The following is a 20258-nucleotide window of genomic DNA, read 5'->3' as shown; positions in this document are numbered from 1 at the left end:
AACTAAAAACTCCACTTGAAATTTCGTTACAAAATACATTTTGAACACCACTGAAGATCACATTATAATTATAAAGATTAACATGTATGCTTTTCAGGGTGGATTTTTCCTTGAAAGCAAATTAATGTAATTTGATTTTCATACATAAAATAGTGTAATTTAGTATTATACTACTTCTGCCTGTTGCAACTAGAACCTAAACTAGTCTGTGTTAACACACACCTCACTTCCTATTACAGTATGTTTCTTTAAAAAAAAGGGTGTGTCTCCCAAACGACCAAAAACGAAAGTACACCAACTGTGGAAGAGTGAACTTTGTAACAAAGCATGTTTACTTTCATCTACACATCTTAAAATAAGTGAGTATTTAGATTTTTGGCAGAAGTGATAGTATAATTTGTGCTAAACACAGGTGTAATGTAATTAAGTTTGAACAAATAACGTGAAATTGTCTTTCAGGGATGATGGTTGTTGGTGTGACTCTCCTGATTTTCTACAGCTTTATGGAATCTCATTCAGGTATGAAAAAATATTCTCTCTCGTGCGCGTACTCACTTACTTATGTGTGTGCAAGCATTAGTTAATTCATGGTTGTGAAATCAATGTTGTATCTAATAGAACTTATTTTTAGTCTACTTGTGAACACTGAAATGAAGCCTGAAAGCAGAGTAATTTGCTGTTAGCGTATAAACAAAACTCACAGATAAACATTCTGAATAATATTCTGTGAATCTCTGTACACAAGAGTAACATGTGGAAGTGTGTAATGATTCACGATTATAAAAAAAAAAATTATTTGTGAAAACTAAACTCCCAGAGACTAGAACCTGTTCTACATGTGGAATTAACTAAATTAATCGGACCTCATCAAACCTGTTCATGCTTTCAATTGTTTTGCATTTGTTCTCTGGGGAAGAGAGAAATTTTTTACAGCATTGTGGTCCTGAAAAACAAACTGACCCTCATCACTCTTCAATAAAATAACTTCCTGTAACTTCAGGGTTTCTGATTGTTGAGAATATTTTTGGATCCATTATATTTGTGTCATTTTGTAAAACATCCATCCCTAGTTTAAACAATGTAAAGAAGAAAAGGAAAAGTGTCTAGCTCTTTTATTTTTAGGTTCAGCATGCATCAAAGTTTTTTTTTCCCCCAAATTCTGTTCTCTCCAAGTTTCCCTTTAAGGTTAAGTTGATAGGAATTTATTTTTATATAAATTTTATTGCAATCAAAAGTTTATTGCGGTTTGGAGGTGTGATGTGTGTGCTAGAACTTATACATACATTATGCATGCGATGCACCAAAGTACAATTCATTTTTTGAAAGTGTTTCATTATACCTGTACAATGTGAAGTTCACAGTAATTAACTTTAAAATACATTTATAGAAAAATATTGCAATATCATAAATCCAGTAAATTAATTTGACTGATACAGGATATAAATGAGCAATGCTGGGATTGAAGCACACAACATTCTAAACTGTAAAGCAAAGCCTTAAGCACCGAGTCACCACAACTAGCCCAAATAACTAGTACTGATTCAGTATAATATTTAGTGGTGTTAATTTAGTATTATAAACGCTTGTGGTTGTACTAAAAGGGTTAGCTCTGGTGGCTCAGTTCCTAAGGATTTAAATTGCAGATCAGAAGGTGGTGTGGTCAAGTCCTAACACCACCAACCAGCAATATCTGCATCCTGGAACAAGACTCTTCAGCTCAGTTGTATCCTGCATTGAGGGAATATACTGGATTATGTGTTACTTTACATTAGGTTAGACATTACAGTCTTTAGTGTAAATGTGTTTTACGTTTTACTAAACATTTAACAAATTTAGCAAATTACATTAGAACTTTATTTATTTATTTATTTATTTATTTAAATTTAATGTTAAGGCATTTATAATGCCTTAACATTAAAACCTCTAAAGGATGAAGTGAATAATTGATTATCTCAATACAGCGGCACCTTGTGAAGGAAGGGATAAACACACCAAATACTTTATTAGAGACACCTGTATACCTACACATATGTAATTATCTAATCAGTCAAGCGTCTGGCAACTGTGTGGTGTATAAAATTGCACAGATACAGGCATTTAACTTCAGGTAACGTTTACATAAACCATCAGCACAAAACTCTGATCTCGATGATTTTGACTGTGCCATGGTCAGTGTCAGAAAGATTTGTTTGAGCATTTCTATATTAATTGCTGATCTCCTTCGATTTCATGCACAACCGGGAATTCCTCAGAATGGCGGTATAATAAAAAAAAAGAAATCTGGTGAGTGGCAGTTCTGTAAATGACAATAAAAGAATGGACAACATGTCAGTCCTTAAGGTGCAAAAAGATTGCTTCCTATGTTGCAGTGTTTAACATTTATGTATATGTATATGCATGTACAGGTAGTCCCCTACATAATGACCTGTATGTATGAACTATGTAGCAAACAAGTGTTAAACAACCCAGAATAGGTTGTTTAACACTTGTTCCAGAACCAACTGAAGCAACCCCACATCGTAACACTGTCTCCAGAGATTTGTACAGTCGCCACTATGCATGATGGGTGCATCGCTTTATGCATTTCCCTCCTTACCCTGTTGCACCATAACTTTTTGGACTAGGGTCAAACTGAACTCAGCAGACCACATGACCTTTCAAAGTCCAAAGTTTAGGCTCCCTAGCAAATTTAAGCCTTTTTTTCTGATTAGTCTCACTAACAAGTGGTTTTCTTACAGCAACACTGCAGTTTACTCCCAGTCCTGTGATTGAGTGCACTCTAACTTTAACTATTATATAGTTTTGATTTTTATCATGCCAAATTTTACCAAGTGTTTAAGTGATCTCCAGTCATGAGGCCAAACCCCAAATTTCTTACACAAAGTTGATGGTTCAGCAATATCCGTCCAGGTTTTAATGTGTTAAACATTAAACAGTTCCTTTAAAATTGTTTTCTTTGCTTGCTGCAGCCCAATAGTTGTACCCTTCTGAATGGTGACTTTTTTTTGACCAGACAGCATAATTGCCTAAATAAGCCTTGCTTTGTTTTGACGTAAGTGTTTTATTTGAGACAAACATCTGACTGACACTGCCATGGGTTTTTACTCCCCATGTCAGGGAAAAACTCCACTCAGTGTCTGATTGAAGATTTCCTCCTTGCATGGGACTTTATTCATTTGTTCTGACAGTCTAATTCTTTCTGTCTTGACCATTGTATCTATAAGTTATTATTATTTTCTTTTTTGGAAAAAAAACAGAGCAATTAAAGGTGGTTGGTCTGGAAGCTTCTCTTGATGCTGTTGCTGGTGAAAATCTGGTCCTTCCTTGTTTCATCAAACCCAACACCAGTGCTGTGGACATGACAGTGGAGTGGCTAAGGATAGAGGAAATGCCCTTATTAGTGCATCTCTACAGGGATTATGCAGACAGATATGAAAAGCAGACTCCATCATACAGAGGAAGAACATCACTGTTCAAAGAAGAGCTACAGAAAGGCAACGCTTCACTCAAACTCTCACCTGTCCGAGTTTCTGATGAAGGAGTATATATGTGTCTCATTAAGGACAAGTCCTGTTATGATGACATGATTGTTTACATCAGAGTTGAGGGTAAGTAACATTTCCACACTGAAGCTTTACACAATTAACTTTACAGCAGACCTTCTTTTTTCATATTTTTGTTTGTTTGGGTTTTAGAATGGGCGTTAGCTTAATGACTGACTAAATCAAAAGTTTCAAACCCTAGTCCTGGAGAACTCCATGTCCTACTCAGAGTTTTCTCCTCTAACAATTTTTTATTAAACTCAGGAAGTGTTGGTAATTAGCTTAACAAGATAAATCAGGAGTGTTGAAAGAAAAGGGGAGTCATGGCAGTGACTGAAGGTGTGGCCCGAGTGTTGTCCAGAGGATCCTAAAGTCGTGATGGTAATGAATCACCAGGGATGAACAGCAATTTGGTTTTGCTGAGATTAAGGTTAATTCAATGAACTGCCATCCAAGATAACATGTCTGATTAAAGTGGAAATATGAGTGTCTGAGGAAGGAAAGGAGAGAATTAGTTTAGTGTCATATGCATAATTCAATTCAATTAAATTTTATTTGTATAGCGCTTTTAGCAATTTTCATTGCCGCAAAGCAGCTTTACACAATTAAAAGAATTATTTAAGTTTGTATGAAATGTGAATTTGTATGAATCAAAATGGTCAGTTTGTCCCTGGTGAGCAAGCCGAGGGCGACAGTGGCAAGGAAAAACTCCCTGAGATGGTAATAGGAAGAAACCTTGAGAGGAACTGGACTCAACAGGGAACCCATCCTCATTTGGGTGAAACAGAAAGCAGTAAATGATCTGCATTTATACAGTGTGTTAGGTGGCAGCCAGTTCAGCTATAATAGCTGATGTTAATTGATGTTAATATGGAGTCCAGGTAGTTACAGTATTAAAGACCCAGGTAGACTTGTAAGAAGTTCCAGTCCTGAACTATCGAACTGTCAAGTCCCCAGAGAAACAGTTGCCAACACCAGTCAAGGCCAGAACCATTTTCTAGGTAGAGAGAATCATCCCCAGACACCAGACGCATCCCAGAGAGACACACGGCGCATCCATGTGACGAGATCTTCAGCCAGAAGCGGGGCACCAGGATGGGTCAGACAGGTCTGGAGAGCAGAGGGAGTCTGGATCACTGGCAGCTCGAGAACGACATGTGTAGCTCGACAGAGAGAGAGAAGGAGTGAAAGGGGGAGACAGGGAGAGAGGAAAGAGAAAGGGGGGGGAGAGAGGAAGAGAAGAGATGGCAGTTAGGTATGGTCACAGTCACACATGGTATAATGGCAAGTTGTATTTTTGAGGAATAATTTTATTATTGAACAACAACCATGTTCTCAATGAACCCAAAAAACTCAATATCAAAGCTGAATATTTTTGGAAGTAGTTTTTAGTTTGTTTTTAGCTTTAGCTATTTTAGGGGGATATCTGTGTGTGCAGGTGACTATTACTGTGCATAATTATTAGGCAACTTAAAAAAAAACAAATATATACCCATTTCAATTATTTATTTTTACCAGTGAAACCAATATAACATCTCCACATTCACAAATATACATTTCTGACATTCAAAAACAAAACAAAAACAAATCAGTGACCAATATAGCCACCTTTCTTTGCAAGGACACTCAAAAGCCTGCCATCCATGGATTCTGTCATTGTTTTGATCTGTTCACCATCAACATTGCGGCAACCACAGCCTCCCAGACACTGTCAGAGAGGTGTACTGTTTTCCCTCCTTGTAAATCTCACATTTGATGATGGACCACAGGTTCTCAATGGGGTTCAGATCAGGTGAACAAGGAGGCCATGTCATTAGTTTTTCTTCTTTTATACCCTTTCTTGCCAGCCACGCTGTGGAGTACTTGGACACGTGTGATGGAGCATTGTCCTGCATGAAAATGATGTTTTTCTTGAAGGGTGCAGACTTCTTCCTGTACCACTGCTTGAAGAAGGTGTCTTCCAGAAACTGGCAGTAGGACTGGGTAGTTGAGCTTGACTCCATCCTCAACCCGAAAAGGCCCCACAAGCTCATCTTTGATGATACCAGCCCAAACCAGTACCAGTAACCTTGCTGGTGTCTGAGTCGGACTGGAGCTCTCTGCCCTTTACCAATCCAGCCATGGGCCCATCCATCTGGCCCATCAAGACTCACTCTCATTTCATCAGTCCATAAAACCTTAGAAAAATCAGTTTTGAGAGATTTCTTGGCCCAGTCTTAACGTTTCAGCTTGTGTGTCTTGTTCAGTGGTGGTCGTCTTTTAGTCTTTCTTACCTTGGCCATGTCTCTGAGTATTGCACACCTTGTGCTTTTGGGCACTCCAGTGATGTTGCAGCTCTGAAATATGGCCAAACTGGTGGCAAGTGGCATCTTGGCAGCTGCACGCTTGACTTTTCTCAGTTCATGGGCAGTTATTTTGCGCCTTGGTTTTTCCACACGCTTCTTGCGACCCTGTTGACTATTTTAAATGAAATGCTTGATTGTTCGATGATCATGCTTCAGAAGCTTTGCAATTTTAAGAGTGCTGCATCCATCTGCAAGATATCTCACTATTTTTGACTTTTCTGAGCCTGTCAAGTCCTTCTTTTGACCCATTTTGCCAAAGGAAAGGAAGTTGCCTAATAATTATGCACACCTGATATAGGGTGTTGATGTCATTAGACCACACCCCTTCTCATTACAGAGATGCACATCACCTAATATGGTTAATTGGTAGTAGGCTTTCGAGCCTATGCAGCTTGGAGTAAGACAACATGCATAAAGAGGATGATGTGGACAAAATTAACTGTAGAGTGCAAGCAGAGACTCCGGCAGGACTAACTATGACAGCATAACTAAAAGGGAGAGCCAGAAGGAAACACAAACATGAGGGCTTCCTGAGATGTAAAGCAAACAATTACCTCACCGTCAGCAAACCTGAGTGATCAATGAGAGTGAGGAAGACAGCATCCAAACATACCAGTTCACCATAATACTCTACGTCCATGAGTCCCCCAGATCTGCTCCTTTACATATGGCCAATCTATTTATAAAAATGCTTGGCTAAATAGCTAGGTTTTTAGCCTGGACTTAAACACTGAGACTGTGTCTGAGTCCCGAACACTATTTGGAAGACTATTCCATAATTTTGGGGCTTTGTAAGAAAAAGCTCTGCCCCCAGCTGTATTTTTCATAATACGCGGTACTGACAAGCAGCCTGCATCCTTTGATCGAAGTAGGCGTGGCGGATCGTAAGACACTAGCAGTTCGCTCAGGTACTGCGGTGCGAGACCATTTTATGCTTTATATGTCAAGAGTAGAATTTAAAATCAATGCGAAATTTCACAGGGAGCTAATGCAGTGAAGATAAGATAGGGGTGATGTGCTCATATCTTCTGGTTCTAGTGAGGACTCTCGCTGATGCATTCTGGACTAGCTGAAGCTTATTTATGCATCTAGCTGAACAACCAGACAGTAAGGCATTACAATAGTCCAACCTAGAGGTAATAAAAGCATGAACTAGTTTTTCTGCATCGTTTAGCGACAATAAATTTCTTACCCTGTTAATATTTCTGAGGTGAAAGAATGCTATCCTGGTAATATTATCTACATGATCTTCAAATGAAAGGCTGGAATCAATAATCACACTAAGGTTTTTCACTGTTGCATTTGATGGAACAGAAAGGCCATCTAAAGTTACGGTGTGATCTAAAATTTTACTCCTAGCTGTATGCGGTCCTATGACTAGAACTTCTGTCTTATCTGGATTAAGCAGAAGGAAGTTAATTAGCATCCAATTTCTTATGTCCTGCACACATTGCTCAATTTTAGTAAGCTGTTTTTTCTCATCAGGTTTTGCTGAGACATATAACTGTGTATCGTCAGCATAACAATGAAAACTAATACCATGCTTACGGATTATGTTGCCCAGAGGAAGCATGTAAAGGGAAAAAAGCAGTGGACCTAAAACTGAACCTTGTGGAACGCCAAACTCCACTAGAGAACATGCAGAATAATCACCATTTAAGTCTACAAACTGATAACGATGGGTCAGATAGGATCTGAGCCAGGAGAGGGCTGTACCCTTAATTCCTACTACATTTTCTAATCTGTGAAGAAGAATAGCGTGATCAATGGTGTTACAAGCTGCACTAAGGTCGAGTAATACAAGCATAGTTACACAACCCTGATCAGAGGCCAATAGGATGTCATTAAAGGGGTCATCCAGACACATTTTTCATTAATTGTTAATGCTCTTTAGGGTCCTAATGAAAAGTTTGTAATATATTTAATAAAAAAAATTCAAAAAAACCCCACTACTTTTAACTGGTAAAAACTAGCTCTGTTCTCAGCAACCTATTTTAGTGCATGTTCCTTTAAATGCTTATGATCTCTGCTGAGCCCGCCCCCCCAGTATAGCCACGGGAGTGTAGGGCAATGCTTTGTGGGTAATGCAGTCCAAACTGGAAAACGCTGAAATATAGAGCCCGAGCCTGTTTTCTTCAGTCGTTTTTGGTTTAAATTAAGTAGGGACATGTTATTGTAATAAATGAAAAGAAAACCACTGGGCGGCTCTTTATCATCGTAGAGTGGTTGTGTACGCACTCTCCTAACACACAGTTCAGTCCAAACAGCTTAAAAAAGTGCATGTAGGCCCGTATGACCCCATTTAACTACTTTAACGAGTGCTGTCTCTGTACTGTGATGAGGCCTAAATCCTGACTGATACAGTTCATGTATGCCATTTTTATGTAGATATGAGCATAGTTGCTCCGCTACTATTTTTTCCAGAATCTTGGAGATAAGGGGGAGGTTTGATATTGGCCTGTAACTGGACAGCTGACAGGGGTCGAGGTCAGGTTTCTTAATTATCGGTTTAAAAACTGCTAATTTAATAAAGATTTTGGAACATAACCAATGCAGAGTGAAGAATTAGTTTTTCTTAACAGGGGTTCTGTTATTGCTGGTACTATCTGTTTAAGAAAATGTGTCGGAACAGGATCTAATATACAGGTTGATGAATTTTCAGAAGAGATGAGTGAAATTAGTTCATTCTCTTCTAGGGGAGTAAAGTATTCTAGGTTCTGATCTGACATGGTTAGATTAACATCTGCATCAATTACATTGTTCGGTTTCAAAACTTCAATTTTATGCCTAATATTTACAATTTTATTATTAAAAAAGTTCATAGCTAAACTGAGGATCAATTATTATTGTTTTGGCACAAAATGCATTTAATGACTACATCTCTCAAATTTCATGAATTCTTTTCTCACTCAGACACAACAACTACCAAAAATCTTTGTACGTACAGGACACTTTGCATGTGCTTACATACTGTTTTCAAAACTGTTAAACTTATGTTCAAACAATAACATAATGCAAAACTGAATAAGACTGCAAAATTCATTGGCAATATTTTATTGAAACATATTTTAAATCTAAAAATGCAGTTAAACCAGCCACAGCTAATTCTCATTGTAGATGAACATCTACACAGGTGTTACTCTTTCAATTTCATTACAAACGGAGACAACTGCTGAATAGGTTTGGATTGTGATGTAAACATGGACCCAGCCAGAAATAGAGAAGTGGCTGAAAGAGGAAGAAGAGTGGCTGGGAGGGGGCGAGGTGGAAGAATGCATGGTGGAAGAAGAATAAGATCAAGAGCTGTAGTCTCAGATGAGATCAGAGCTACTGTAATTGATCATGTAGTAAATCATGGAGGCTGGTCAGAGAGTGCAGCCAAATCTGCAACGCTCTACAGTGGCATATGTTTTCCGGCAAACCAACAGGTAACTTGTATTCTGCATGGGGCATTTGACTCAGTTGCACATTTCAGAAGTAAAAAAACTTTTGTGTAATTGTTTTTGCATTTCTGCTTAGGACTCAACGGTTACCTCACACAGGGGGAAGGGAAAGAATTTTGGAATAACTTTGTGCAAAAAAAATAAAATAAAATAAACAAAATAAAATATTGACAAATTCTGCATAATGTCTAATTCATTCCAGTAACATATATTGCAGATATAAACAATATATATTGCAATTCTAACAGAGATGTGTCCTTATTTTACACAAGAAAACACTGTGTAATGCTACATGTTTTTAGTGTTTTTTAGGTCATTATTTTGTGGGTCACAATGTGTGTTTGTCGGCTGTCGACCTTTGCTAGTGTTCGGGAAGAATGAGTATATTTGAGACCTGAATAAAGTGTTTTGCTAGTTGTAATGCATTTTGAATGTGAAATGAACTGCTTTGCCAGGCTGAAAGTCAGTCAGGAGAATTGTGTGAAGAGTTTTGCAAAAGTGACCTAAGTATTGAGAAATGTGTCCTAGCGTCTGTAAAAAACTGTAAATTCAGCAGGAACAATACCAGATGATATAGTAAGATTGATGATGAAGGGGAAGATGTACTGTGAGATGACCTAGAGCAGAGATTGGGTCCAATGGAAAGGTTGTAGAAGGATGACATGATGTGCTGAATCTCTTAGGTTTTCGGGGAGGGGCCTAAAATTGTAGTGTAGAGGTTGGGGTGGGAGTAAAGATCTGGCAGATTTTTTAAAAATTTTCATCATAAAAGACAAATGTCTTTAGATCACATAGGCCTGGTTTGGTAGCGATTGTATAAATTCCCTAGGAGAAGTATATCATAAATCCAATAAGTGCGTTTTAGCAAATGACACAAAATAACGACATGTTTGTGTGCGTGGTGTGTGAGTTTGTGTTGACATTTGTGATGTGTGTTAGTATGTGTGTGTGAGACATGTGAATTGTTAGTGTCTGTGTTTCTACGTGCGTGCTTTAGAGAGAGAGAGAGTGTGTGTGAGTTTTAACTTTGTAATGTGTGTGTATGTGTGTAAAGTATGAGTGTGTGTGTGTGTGTGTGTGGGTGTGTGTGTGTGTGTGTGTGTGTGTGTGCATTTGAGATATCAAAAATCCCTCTACAATTGTGCATTCTTAATGTCCTTAGATCACATCGGCCCGGTTTGGTGGCGATCGTATAAATTCCCTAGGAGGGGTATATTAAAATTAATCGGAAGTTGTTCAGCTCAATGAGCTCTAAATGTGTAACGAGTTTTGTGTGCATATGATCAAGTGTGTACCAAATCTCTTTTGAGAGCCCCAGGCCACGTGGCTCTCAGGCATCCTAATGGCAGCAGATTCCAACCTGTCTGAAAATTTTCATAAGTTTTTGGGCATGTTAAGACCCCCATAAAGTCCAAAATAGTGGGGAAAAAATCCGTACGAAAACAAGAGGGTCCTGCACACCCTATAGTGCTTGGGCCCTAAATATAGTTGCAAACAATGATGACGGGCCCAAACTCCTGTGCCATCGCCGCCCAGGCACACCAGAAAAACAGCGAGCAAAGAGTGCACATGCACTTAAAGGGGAATGCCTAAAAGACAAAAGTGACAGTTTGGGTCTAATGAAACAAATTATAACAGTGTCCACTGATGTCAAAAGGGACTCAGCAACTAAATTCTAATGTCTATACTGTGTGTGTGTATATAAATATATGTACGTGTGTTTGTGTATGAAGTTATTAGCCACTTTTCAGCATTAGACATCACCATGACTAAACCGTTTGAGATATCTGAAATCTTATTGCAATTTTGCATCCTCGGGGTTTTGAAATTATAAAGGGCTTTGGTTTGGTGAAGATGATAATGTTGCAGGTGCTTTGGTGTGTGTGTGCATGGGTGTGTGTGTGTATTTGCGTGTGTGTGTGTGTGTGTGTGTGTGTGTAGGATGGTTAGTGTGTGTAGGATGTATGTGTGGTTTGTATATCGCCGCCCCTGTGCACCAGACTGAATGTTGCACAGTGGGCAATTAAAATGTTTATATTGTTTATCTTTTAATTAAATTTTGTTTATTTCTGTATATGTTAAAATTGTAAACATAAAGCCATATTAAAAGAACAAGAAGAAATGCATCTAGTGGACATAGTTTAGTACTGCAGGAGTCAGGCCAAAACCATGTCTAGTCAATGGGCTCATATATGTAAAAATTAGTTGTGAGCCGTTTGACCATAACAAAATCCTGAAACTAAGCAAATTTACTCATAACCACTTGTTCTTTCTATGTAAAAATGTTTGAAACATTAGAACTTTCTACCCGTAAGAAATAAGAATATTATTTTTCCTTAAGTTAAAACCTTGCCATAGCAACACAATTCAACACAAAAAAATCCTTTATAGTTTCACATCAGCCATGTCTTTAAATTATTGTGCCTGATTTAGAATCAAATTAGTTGAAAATTTGTGACAAAATATTAGAGATTTCCTAAAGTAAACACTTCCTGCTGCCAGTTGATTGCGCTATGACGGAGACTCACTTTTTGCATGTCATTGTGAGCAGCTTTTTTTTCTTAACATAAAACTGAGGTTTGATGTACATCACTCAATTTACAGTTATTAGACACTTCTGGTTTCCTATCATTTGCCAGAGGTTCAAGGGCTCACCAAGATGTTCAAAATGTTGGGTTCTCAATGTATTGAGATTATATTGGACCCTGTCCGGTCAAAATGATATAAATCCCGTGAGAGAAGTAGATAAAATTCTAATGGGTCTGTTTTTTTTTAAACAACGCAAAATAACTGACTTCCTGTTTAACAAATCCCACAACAACTGGATAAACTTTGATCAGCTCTAAATCATATCAAGTCAGATCTAAATCTTTACTTGCAATTTTGCATTATTAATGTGTTGAGATCATATTGGCCTGGTTTGGTAGCAATTTTATTAATTCCCTAAAAGGAGTATTTCAGTATTTAAAATTCCACTGGGTGCATTTTGCAAACAACTAAAAATAACTGACTTCCTGGGAAAATTGTTTAGCTCAAGGAAATCTAGAGGAATACAAGATTTTTAAAGAATATGTGCAGCAGTGGCGGCTGCTAGCTTTTGAAACAGGGGAAGGTCATATTAGGACTTGATCATAAAATTCATTATGTTATTTGTATGTAAATTCTGGCTAGTTTCCCCTTCCACAAGCTACTTTAATTATATGAACGAACTAACTTTACAATGCTGAAACACTGAGCAAAGTCAAGAAGGCTATAACATGTTTTTTTTATTATTTAAAGAATGATTTGTACAAACAAAAATGGTTTATATCACCAGCAAACAATACAGAGTGCAGCAGTTCATCGTAGCACTTCACCTGCAAATCCGCATGTGTAGTGGCGGACCATCTGTAGTACCGGGAGTTTTTCCTGGTGGGCCGCTGGCCAGTGTGGGCCGGCCCAGTCAGTACGCAAATATATAAAAAAAAGAGCGTGTTGTTGCGGGAGAGAGAGGTTGATTTACGACAGCTGTGGACGGGAGTGTAGTCCAGTGCGGGAGATGCATTGTGGGTAATGCAGTCCGGTGTGTGTGAAGTTGAACGCGAATGCGATATGTAAGCTGAGATATAGAGCCTGAGTTTTGTTTTCTTTTCAGTACTTTTTAGTTGGATTTAAGTGCGGGAGCCACCCGAAAGTTTGTACTATAACCTGACAATGGGACTGAACTTGAATCTCTGTAGCGCTGATGTATACTTAAGACATGCTGTCAATCAAAAAAGGGGTTCCGCCCTTTAAACAGCTCCTCCAATCATCATGCAGAAGCTCGGCGTCCAGGCCAGCCCACTCCTTATTTGCTCCTCATTTACCCCCAGAGAGTCTGAGTGTCTGTGGGCGGGACATAATCGCAGCATTTATCCAATGACCGTCTAGGTTCAAAGCACTGAAAAATAAACGTTTAAAGCAGCCGCATTGAAGTTAATGGACGCTGGGCTTCAATGGGGAAATGCACTGTGACGCTACGGGAATGTATGAGAAGAAAATCAAGTCAGCCAACCTGCTATATCTAACTGATTCTGAACGAACTCGTCTTTGAGATGAACCTTTTCGAATGCATTTTTAGTCAATAAAATGTTAATACAATAGTACATAATTTGACCATTAATTTTGTGACATTATAGGGGAAGCTGAGCTTCCCTTGCAGTCTTAAAGAAATTGCCACTGATGTGCAAGTACTTTATGTATGGCCTATGCAGCAAGATTTTCCAGGGGCGCTGTGACGGGCGTGTGCCACTCCCAGGGCCAAGGCTCACTGACCTCCTAATGGCCGCAGATTCCAATCTGTCTGCAAATTTTGATGAGTTTTTGAGTATTAGTATTTTTTTTTAATAATAATTCTTAGAAGAACAAGAGGGCTCTTCGCATTACAGTGCCTGGGCCCTAATAATCTTTAGGAAAACAAGAGGGTCCTGTGCACCCTATAGTGCTTGGATCCTAATTACACCATTCAGTTGTTCTCAAAAGTTGTTAGCTAGTAACTGTAGGATCAAGTAGCTTTTTAGACTTTGTTTAGCCAAGTTGTGTATGGTCAGAAACATAGACTCAAAATTGCGGGTACTAATTTATCTAAACTGTAGGATTCAGCAGATCTGCTGGAATCGTTGCGCCTAGAAACAGCCAGATCCGAGGGATTCAGTGTGTTCATGAGTCCAAAGATTCGATGGATTCTAAGGATTCGGTGAGCGCCCCTAGTGGAGAACCATGGCAAAAGCAGATTGAATCTGTATCACAATGACACAACAAACTGCAGCTATTTAACTTTTCCGGGATTATGTGATTGGACGTAATGCTCTATAATCTGCTTTTATTAACCACCAAACATATGAAAAATGTAATGAAAAACGGCTCTGGCATTCGTATCACGCCAGCCTTGTTTCCAACCCCACAACACCAAAATGGGAATATTAAGCATGTACGACCCCTGAAAGGGAATAGCCAAAAGACAAAAAAGAAGAAGAAGCATGTGATGCTTTAGCTCAATGGATACAATGGATAATGTATAATTGACATGAAACCCAAGGTCAAATCCTGGCTTCACTATCTTTTTTTAACTGAATCAAACCATACCAGATGCCTGTTTTAACCGATTAAAAAAATTCAGATACCTCTGATATATTTATATAATTATTTTCTTCATTTTAAAATATTTTGCACATTTGTTTAAAATGAAAGATTGATACGTCCAAGGATTCAATGGACTCTAGAGCCTCCATAGATAAGTGCCCTCTAGTGGCATACTATAGGAAAACGCAGTCAGAATCCCTACTGACTCAAGTGACTCGTGAGACTCGGATCCGTTCAATAAGTGATTCAGAAGGATTCGAATCCGTTAATGTATCCGGGTTTCTTTCTCATCTCTAGTTCACTTTCCTCCAGTAGCTCCAAAAGGCCAGCCGTCACTACATATCTAGTTATGATAAAAATAAAAGATATTAATATGGCTATTTACCACCAGTGTGTGTAAAACACTGTTTCTTAAATTCTAATGATGGGTTAAAGCCGCGTATTGCTTCATATTCAAAAGGTTTGATATTTACAATGGTTTTACTTTGTTTGTGTGGAGTGATGTTTTAAAATAACCGGGTATCTAATCAAGATACTGTAGATACGTAGATAATCATTAGTGATTCTGAAGCCAAACTAGCATAGGCATTTTTATATCCCTTAACTTACGAGTACTAAAGTACCACTACACCTTAACTGTTAATTAACTGGGTTTTTCTCGAAGTTTCGTTAGTTGAGCGCTTGCGCGTCTAAGCTCTCCTCAGTAATGTCAGGGTACCTCAGTATAAAGACTGTGTCAAATAGTCTGGAACAAAAACGTGTGTGTGTTTGCTAACAAAGTTAGCCTTTCTGGAATTGATTTTAATACACAAGTGCTTCTTGTTTAGCTCTTTATGTGACCTTAAAAGCTTATTATGATTTCAGTATATTTAAAACTTTCTTCTTTTTTATGATTATAGCTCAGGGAAGCCACCCAGTGATCATGATGGAAAGTTATGATAACTTAGGAGGGGTTAATCTAGTGTGTGAGTCCAGAGGCTGGAACCCTGAACCTGATGTTCTGTGGCTGAACAGTGAAGGAGACCCTCTGCCTGCTGAAGAGACACAGATTGACAGAGACACTGAGGGCTTCAGTGTGAAACGCCGCATCACTGTTCATGATTATAGTGACTCCAACAAATTTTACTGCAGACTTCAACAAAAACATCACATGATGGAGACAGAGGTTATAATTAATAGTAAGTCAAATCATTAATACATGAAAAAAAAAACTTGAGTTAATAAGAATAATAAAAAAAACTTTTAGATTTATATTGTAACATTCTACTGTTGTCTTTACATATGAGGTGATTAAAGAGGAAACACGAACATGATAAAGATAATATTTCAGTATTAGAACTTGGGCATTTTTGAGTTTTTTTGTGTGTGTGTGTTCTGTCTTTACAGTTACGTCTAGCATTTAGGAAATATTCCTGCCTGGGTTCATAAAAATATCTGTAACAGGCTTGGTTTCATTTTAGGTAAAGTCTTTGAGGCTTGGAAGTGGGACGTCGGCATTTCACTGTCAGCATGTCTTATTACTCTTGGAGCAATAATAACTGCTGTTATCTGTTACAGTAAAGGTAATCTTAAAATTCCTTTTTAACATTTCTAGCACATTCAAACACAACAAGTCCAGCTTTTTGTAAAGCGGAAAATTTAATTCATCCCTGTCTTTAAATTTCAGTTTCTTTATTTATTAACTAACATTTTCACAATCCTTTTGTTAAAAAAAAGAAAGATATTTAATAAATGAGAGAGTATCACCTTTCTGTCTGCACATCAGGGTATTATTACAGGACACATGAGATTTACTGTTCGCAGCTCTTAGAAACCTTAGCGTAGTCATATATTAAAGATTTCAATTAAAACACAAATGTTTGCAGTGTGGCTTAATTCTGCAACATTGTGCAAATCAGCATATTGATACTTGCACCTCAATCAATTTAATAAAAAAAAATTTTGTATTACTCCTTTAACAATGGACATTGAGAAGCTTTAAACAAACAAACCAAAAAAAATTCTAGATATAAATTAAAATGGGAAATTTTATAAATATATGACTTTATCAGTCTCCCAAGCAGTGGATGCTGAAGGTGATGGTGGCAAGGAAAACTATTAGAGAGGACGTAAAGAAAAAACATTGGGGGTAATAAAAGACTTAAAAGGGTATCCATACTCATTTGGGTAATACGTGATTAGTGTGATAATTAAAAAATAAAATACCTTCCATAACTGTATAATATGAGATCAAATGTGCAAATATATAAGTCCACTAATAAAGAATTGGGTACAAAATGGTTCATTGCAGTTACAGTTTTAAAATTATTAGTGACATTAAAACATACCAGTTCACCATAAAACTATAAGTGTCGGATTAAGGTGGTTATGTAACTTAGTGCCATGTGCAATAGCATGTTACAAATATTACACAGCTCCAATGTCTGGGCACATTCAGAGCACATTAGCTTAAACACACATTGAGACAACCTTTATGACAGAGCTACAGGAAAAAAGGAATTTACAGTCCATCTTTTAGCCAGATATTAGCTTTTAACTTCCGAAACCATCAGGTGCAACAATAGTACAGTCCATCCTATCAGGCAAAATCACAGCATCCTTATAGAAACAGAAATAAAAGTGCACAGTAAAAATAAAAAGGCCACCTCAAAATAGTTTACTAAATTTTTGTAGAAATTTGCTCGCCAAACAAAATAATTTATATTGCTGCTTATTTGACAAATTGTGTACCCAGTTCAAAATCTTAAGTTGACTCAATTTGTAATTCAAATACAGTGAAACCTCGGATTGCGAGTGACACGGTTTGCAAGTGTTACGCAAGACGAGCAAAGATTTTTAAGAAATTTTTACTTAAAAAGCGAATAAGTCTTGGTTTACCAGTGCCGAGTATCATGTATCACACATACACTTCTTGTTTTAACGCCAAGCATCACGTGATCACAACTGAGCCAACGTTTTTTCTCTCTCTTGTGCTGCGGAATTGTGGGTAATCGTCTCACCTGCTGGGTCTCCCCTGCTTGGTCTTACTGGTATAATCAACATTCGTGCACACATGTACTGTGTACTATAACACTGTGACTATGCGTGTACGCATAAAACATCTTTTATTTTGTGTTTGTATACGTGTGTGTACAGCGCGCATGTACTGTTCATTATAACACAAGTGTGCATGCGTATAAAGCAAAAGAAGGTCTCAACTCAAATAGGAGAAGCAAGTGTTACTGTGTGAGACGATAGGGGGGAGGGACTGATCCTTCCTCTTCTCTTACTTTAGCTTCACACACACACAGACACACGCACACACACACACAGCGCCTGCGTGCATAAACGGAAACACATATCTGTCGGATTTATTTTTACTTTTTTTTAAAGGTAATGTGCAGGTTAATTTGTTTTTTATTTTTACTTTATATTTTCTATTAATTATTTTTATGTATTAATTTTTTTGGGCTGTGGAACAAATAGTTTGAGCTTTCATTATTTCTTATGGGAAAATCTGCTTTGATTTATGAGTGTTTTTAAATATTTGTGCTCGTAATTCAAGGTTCCAATGTATTTAAGTCCACTTAAGTAGTATTGTTTGTGGGCTCAATTAATTATATTTCTCTAGGGTTGACTTAGCCCAACTTTTCATCTATTCAAAAAGACAAGTTGTCTCCCATTGTTCAAGTCAACGTTTTTCTATAAAAATAGGTTGGCCTAACAATACTCCGACAATTTAAACACACAAACAATACTTTAAAAACTTTATTCTTTTAAAACTAGTCAAAGTTAAAACAGTGATCTGCATAAAACATGAGAATACCCATTCTAATTTTCTTAAAGGTCAATAAAATACCTGGAGACCACCATATGCTTATCACTATTTTACTAATTATTTTACATTACAACATTACAACTAGCAAATATTTGACTTTTAAAAACTATTTTTCCAATGTGTCAGACACAAAAAAAGAGTCTATGTCAACAAGAGTGTCTCTCCAATAATAAGTCCAATAATAATCGTTTGGATGGCTTCATAGGTGTACATCCAGTCCTTTTGGAATTCAATGTTTAGAGCACAGACCTGACCAAACATCACTGCTAAAGCTGCTGTATGTCACCCAGACCCTCAAAGACTACAGTCCCCTCCAATACCATGTTCAGGCTCCTCCAGTACAGTAGCTTCAAAAGGCCGGCCGTCACCCCTCTAATTCCAATCCTCCACCACGGAACTCTGGGTAAAGAGAACAAGAGAATCATGTAAAGACAAAGATGATAAATTTTAACTGAATATCTAGTTATGATAAAAAGTAAAATATATTAATAAGGCTATATACCACCAGAGTGTAAAACACTGTTTCTGGAATTTTAATGATGTTTTAAAGCTATGTGTTGTTTCATATTCAAAGGGGTTTTATATTTTCAACGGTTTTACTTTGTCATTTTCAGGAGTAACTACATGTTTGAAGTGATGTTTTAAAAAATTTACTCATTTGGTTTTCATTCAGATAAGTGAACCAATATAAGACTCGTAAATGAGCATTAGTGACTCTAAAGCCAAACTAACACAGACATTTTTATATCCCTTAACTTATCAAGAACTGAAGCGCCGCTACTCCTTAACTGTTAAACACTTCTGGGTTTTCTCGAAGTTTCGCTTATAAATCAAGTGATTGCGTCTCAATAAAGATGAATTAGTGGCTCAATTTGATTTTTTACATTTATTCAGTCTTGGTCTCCAAAGTATTCAACAACACAGGGTTACCTGTATCTTAACAAATACCACTTTAAGAAGTTGATCTTCCACCAGATCTCCGGCATATTTTTTCTAGAGATTAGCTGCTCCCATCTGAAGATCTTGCACGGAGATGGATGAAAGAATACAAATGTTTGCTTAATGTCTTGTAAGTAGGATACCTCCAATCAAGTTTGGAGACGATTGGTCTATGACAGCACAAAAAGTACATAGTGTAAGTAGGGGGATTTGCCATTGTTTCAGCAAGCGCCTTTTGCCCTGTAAACAGCATCAGGTGAAGTTGTCATGGCAGGACTCGTACAACATAGTGGCGTTTCCCGTGGTTGAACAATCTGTCCCCCTGTCTGACTCATTACTAAAGTGATTTCTCTTGCTGTGGATCAGCATTTTCTGGATGACTAGATGATGATTCTGCAATTTTAAAATATCCAGTCAATTTAGGAAATTCTTTTTGTGCTTTTCGTTTTTGTACTCCGCTATCATATTTTCTTTTTGATATTTTTCTGCTGTGCTGTTAAGTTACCCAGAATGACACAACAGTAATACAGTGACCTCACAAATCTGACCACAAATACCAATTTTTAAAAATGTTTCTCATGGCGAAATAGGGGTTAAGTGGGCTTTTTTTTTAGCTACATTAAAATAATAAAAAAATAACCTGCTGAACCTAGTCTCCTGCCAACATGGGGCCCCGAGGCTGCAGTGCATTAATCCGCTCCTGCCCGCAAGTCCCCTGAGATTTCTCCTTTACATAAGGAAAAATAAATAAAATCACAAAAGGCATTCACAGTCTAGACTTAAACATTGAGAATGCCTGAGTCCCGAACATGAATTGTAAACATGTTCCATAACTTTAGGGATTTGTAAGAAAAAGCTCTCACCCCAGCTATATACATATATTTCATTTTACAAGGTACCTTGTAAAAACTGTACAAGGCAGCTATTGATTGAAGTAGGCATAGCAGATCATAAAATACTAGTAATTCATTTATGTACTGTGGAGCAAGAATTTTAAGTGCTTTTTAGGTTTTTTTTAGTGTCTTCTTACATTTTCCCTAGACAATGTTAAATTTCCCAGGTTTCCCTCTCC

General features: G+C 37.5%; 1 protein-coding gene across 1 annotated transcript in view; it reads left to right on the top strand.

Annotated features, from left to right (window-relative positions):
- The first annotated feature begins 257 nt into the window (after nt 1-257).
- The window catches only part of LOC128524740 (butyrophilin subfamily 1 member A1-like), a 59855-nt gene continuing 39854 nt past the window's right edge, over nt 258-20258 (top strand). The window contains exons 1-5 of the mRNA XM_053497464.1: nt 258-359; nt 460-519; nt 3258-3608; nt 15330-15608; nt 15891-15992. Coding sequence (XP_053353439.1) covers nt 462-519; nt 3258-3608; nt 15330-15608; nt 15891-15992 — 790 coding nt within the window. The 5' untranslated portion in view covers nt 258-359; nt 460-461. The remainder of the gene's footprint in view (nt 360-459; nt 520-3257; nt 3609-15329; nt 15609-15890; nt 15993-20258) is intronic.

Source organism: Clarias gariepinus, chromosome 1 (assembly GCF_024256425.1).
Source record: "Clarias gariepinus isolate MV-2021 ecotype Netherlands chromosome 1, CGAR_prim_01v2, whole genome shotgun sequence".
Lineage (NCBI taxonomy): Eukaryota > Metazoa > Chordata > Actinopteri > Siluriformes > Clariidae > Clarias > Clarias gariepinus.
This window is presented reverse-complemented; position numbering and strand designations above follow the sequence as displayed.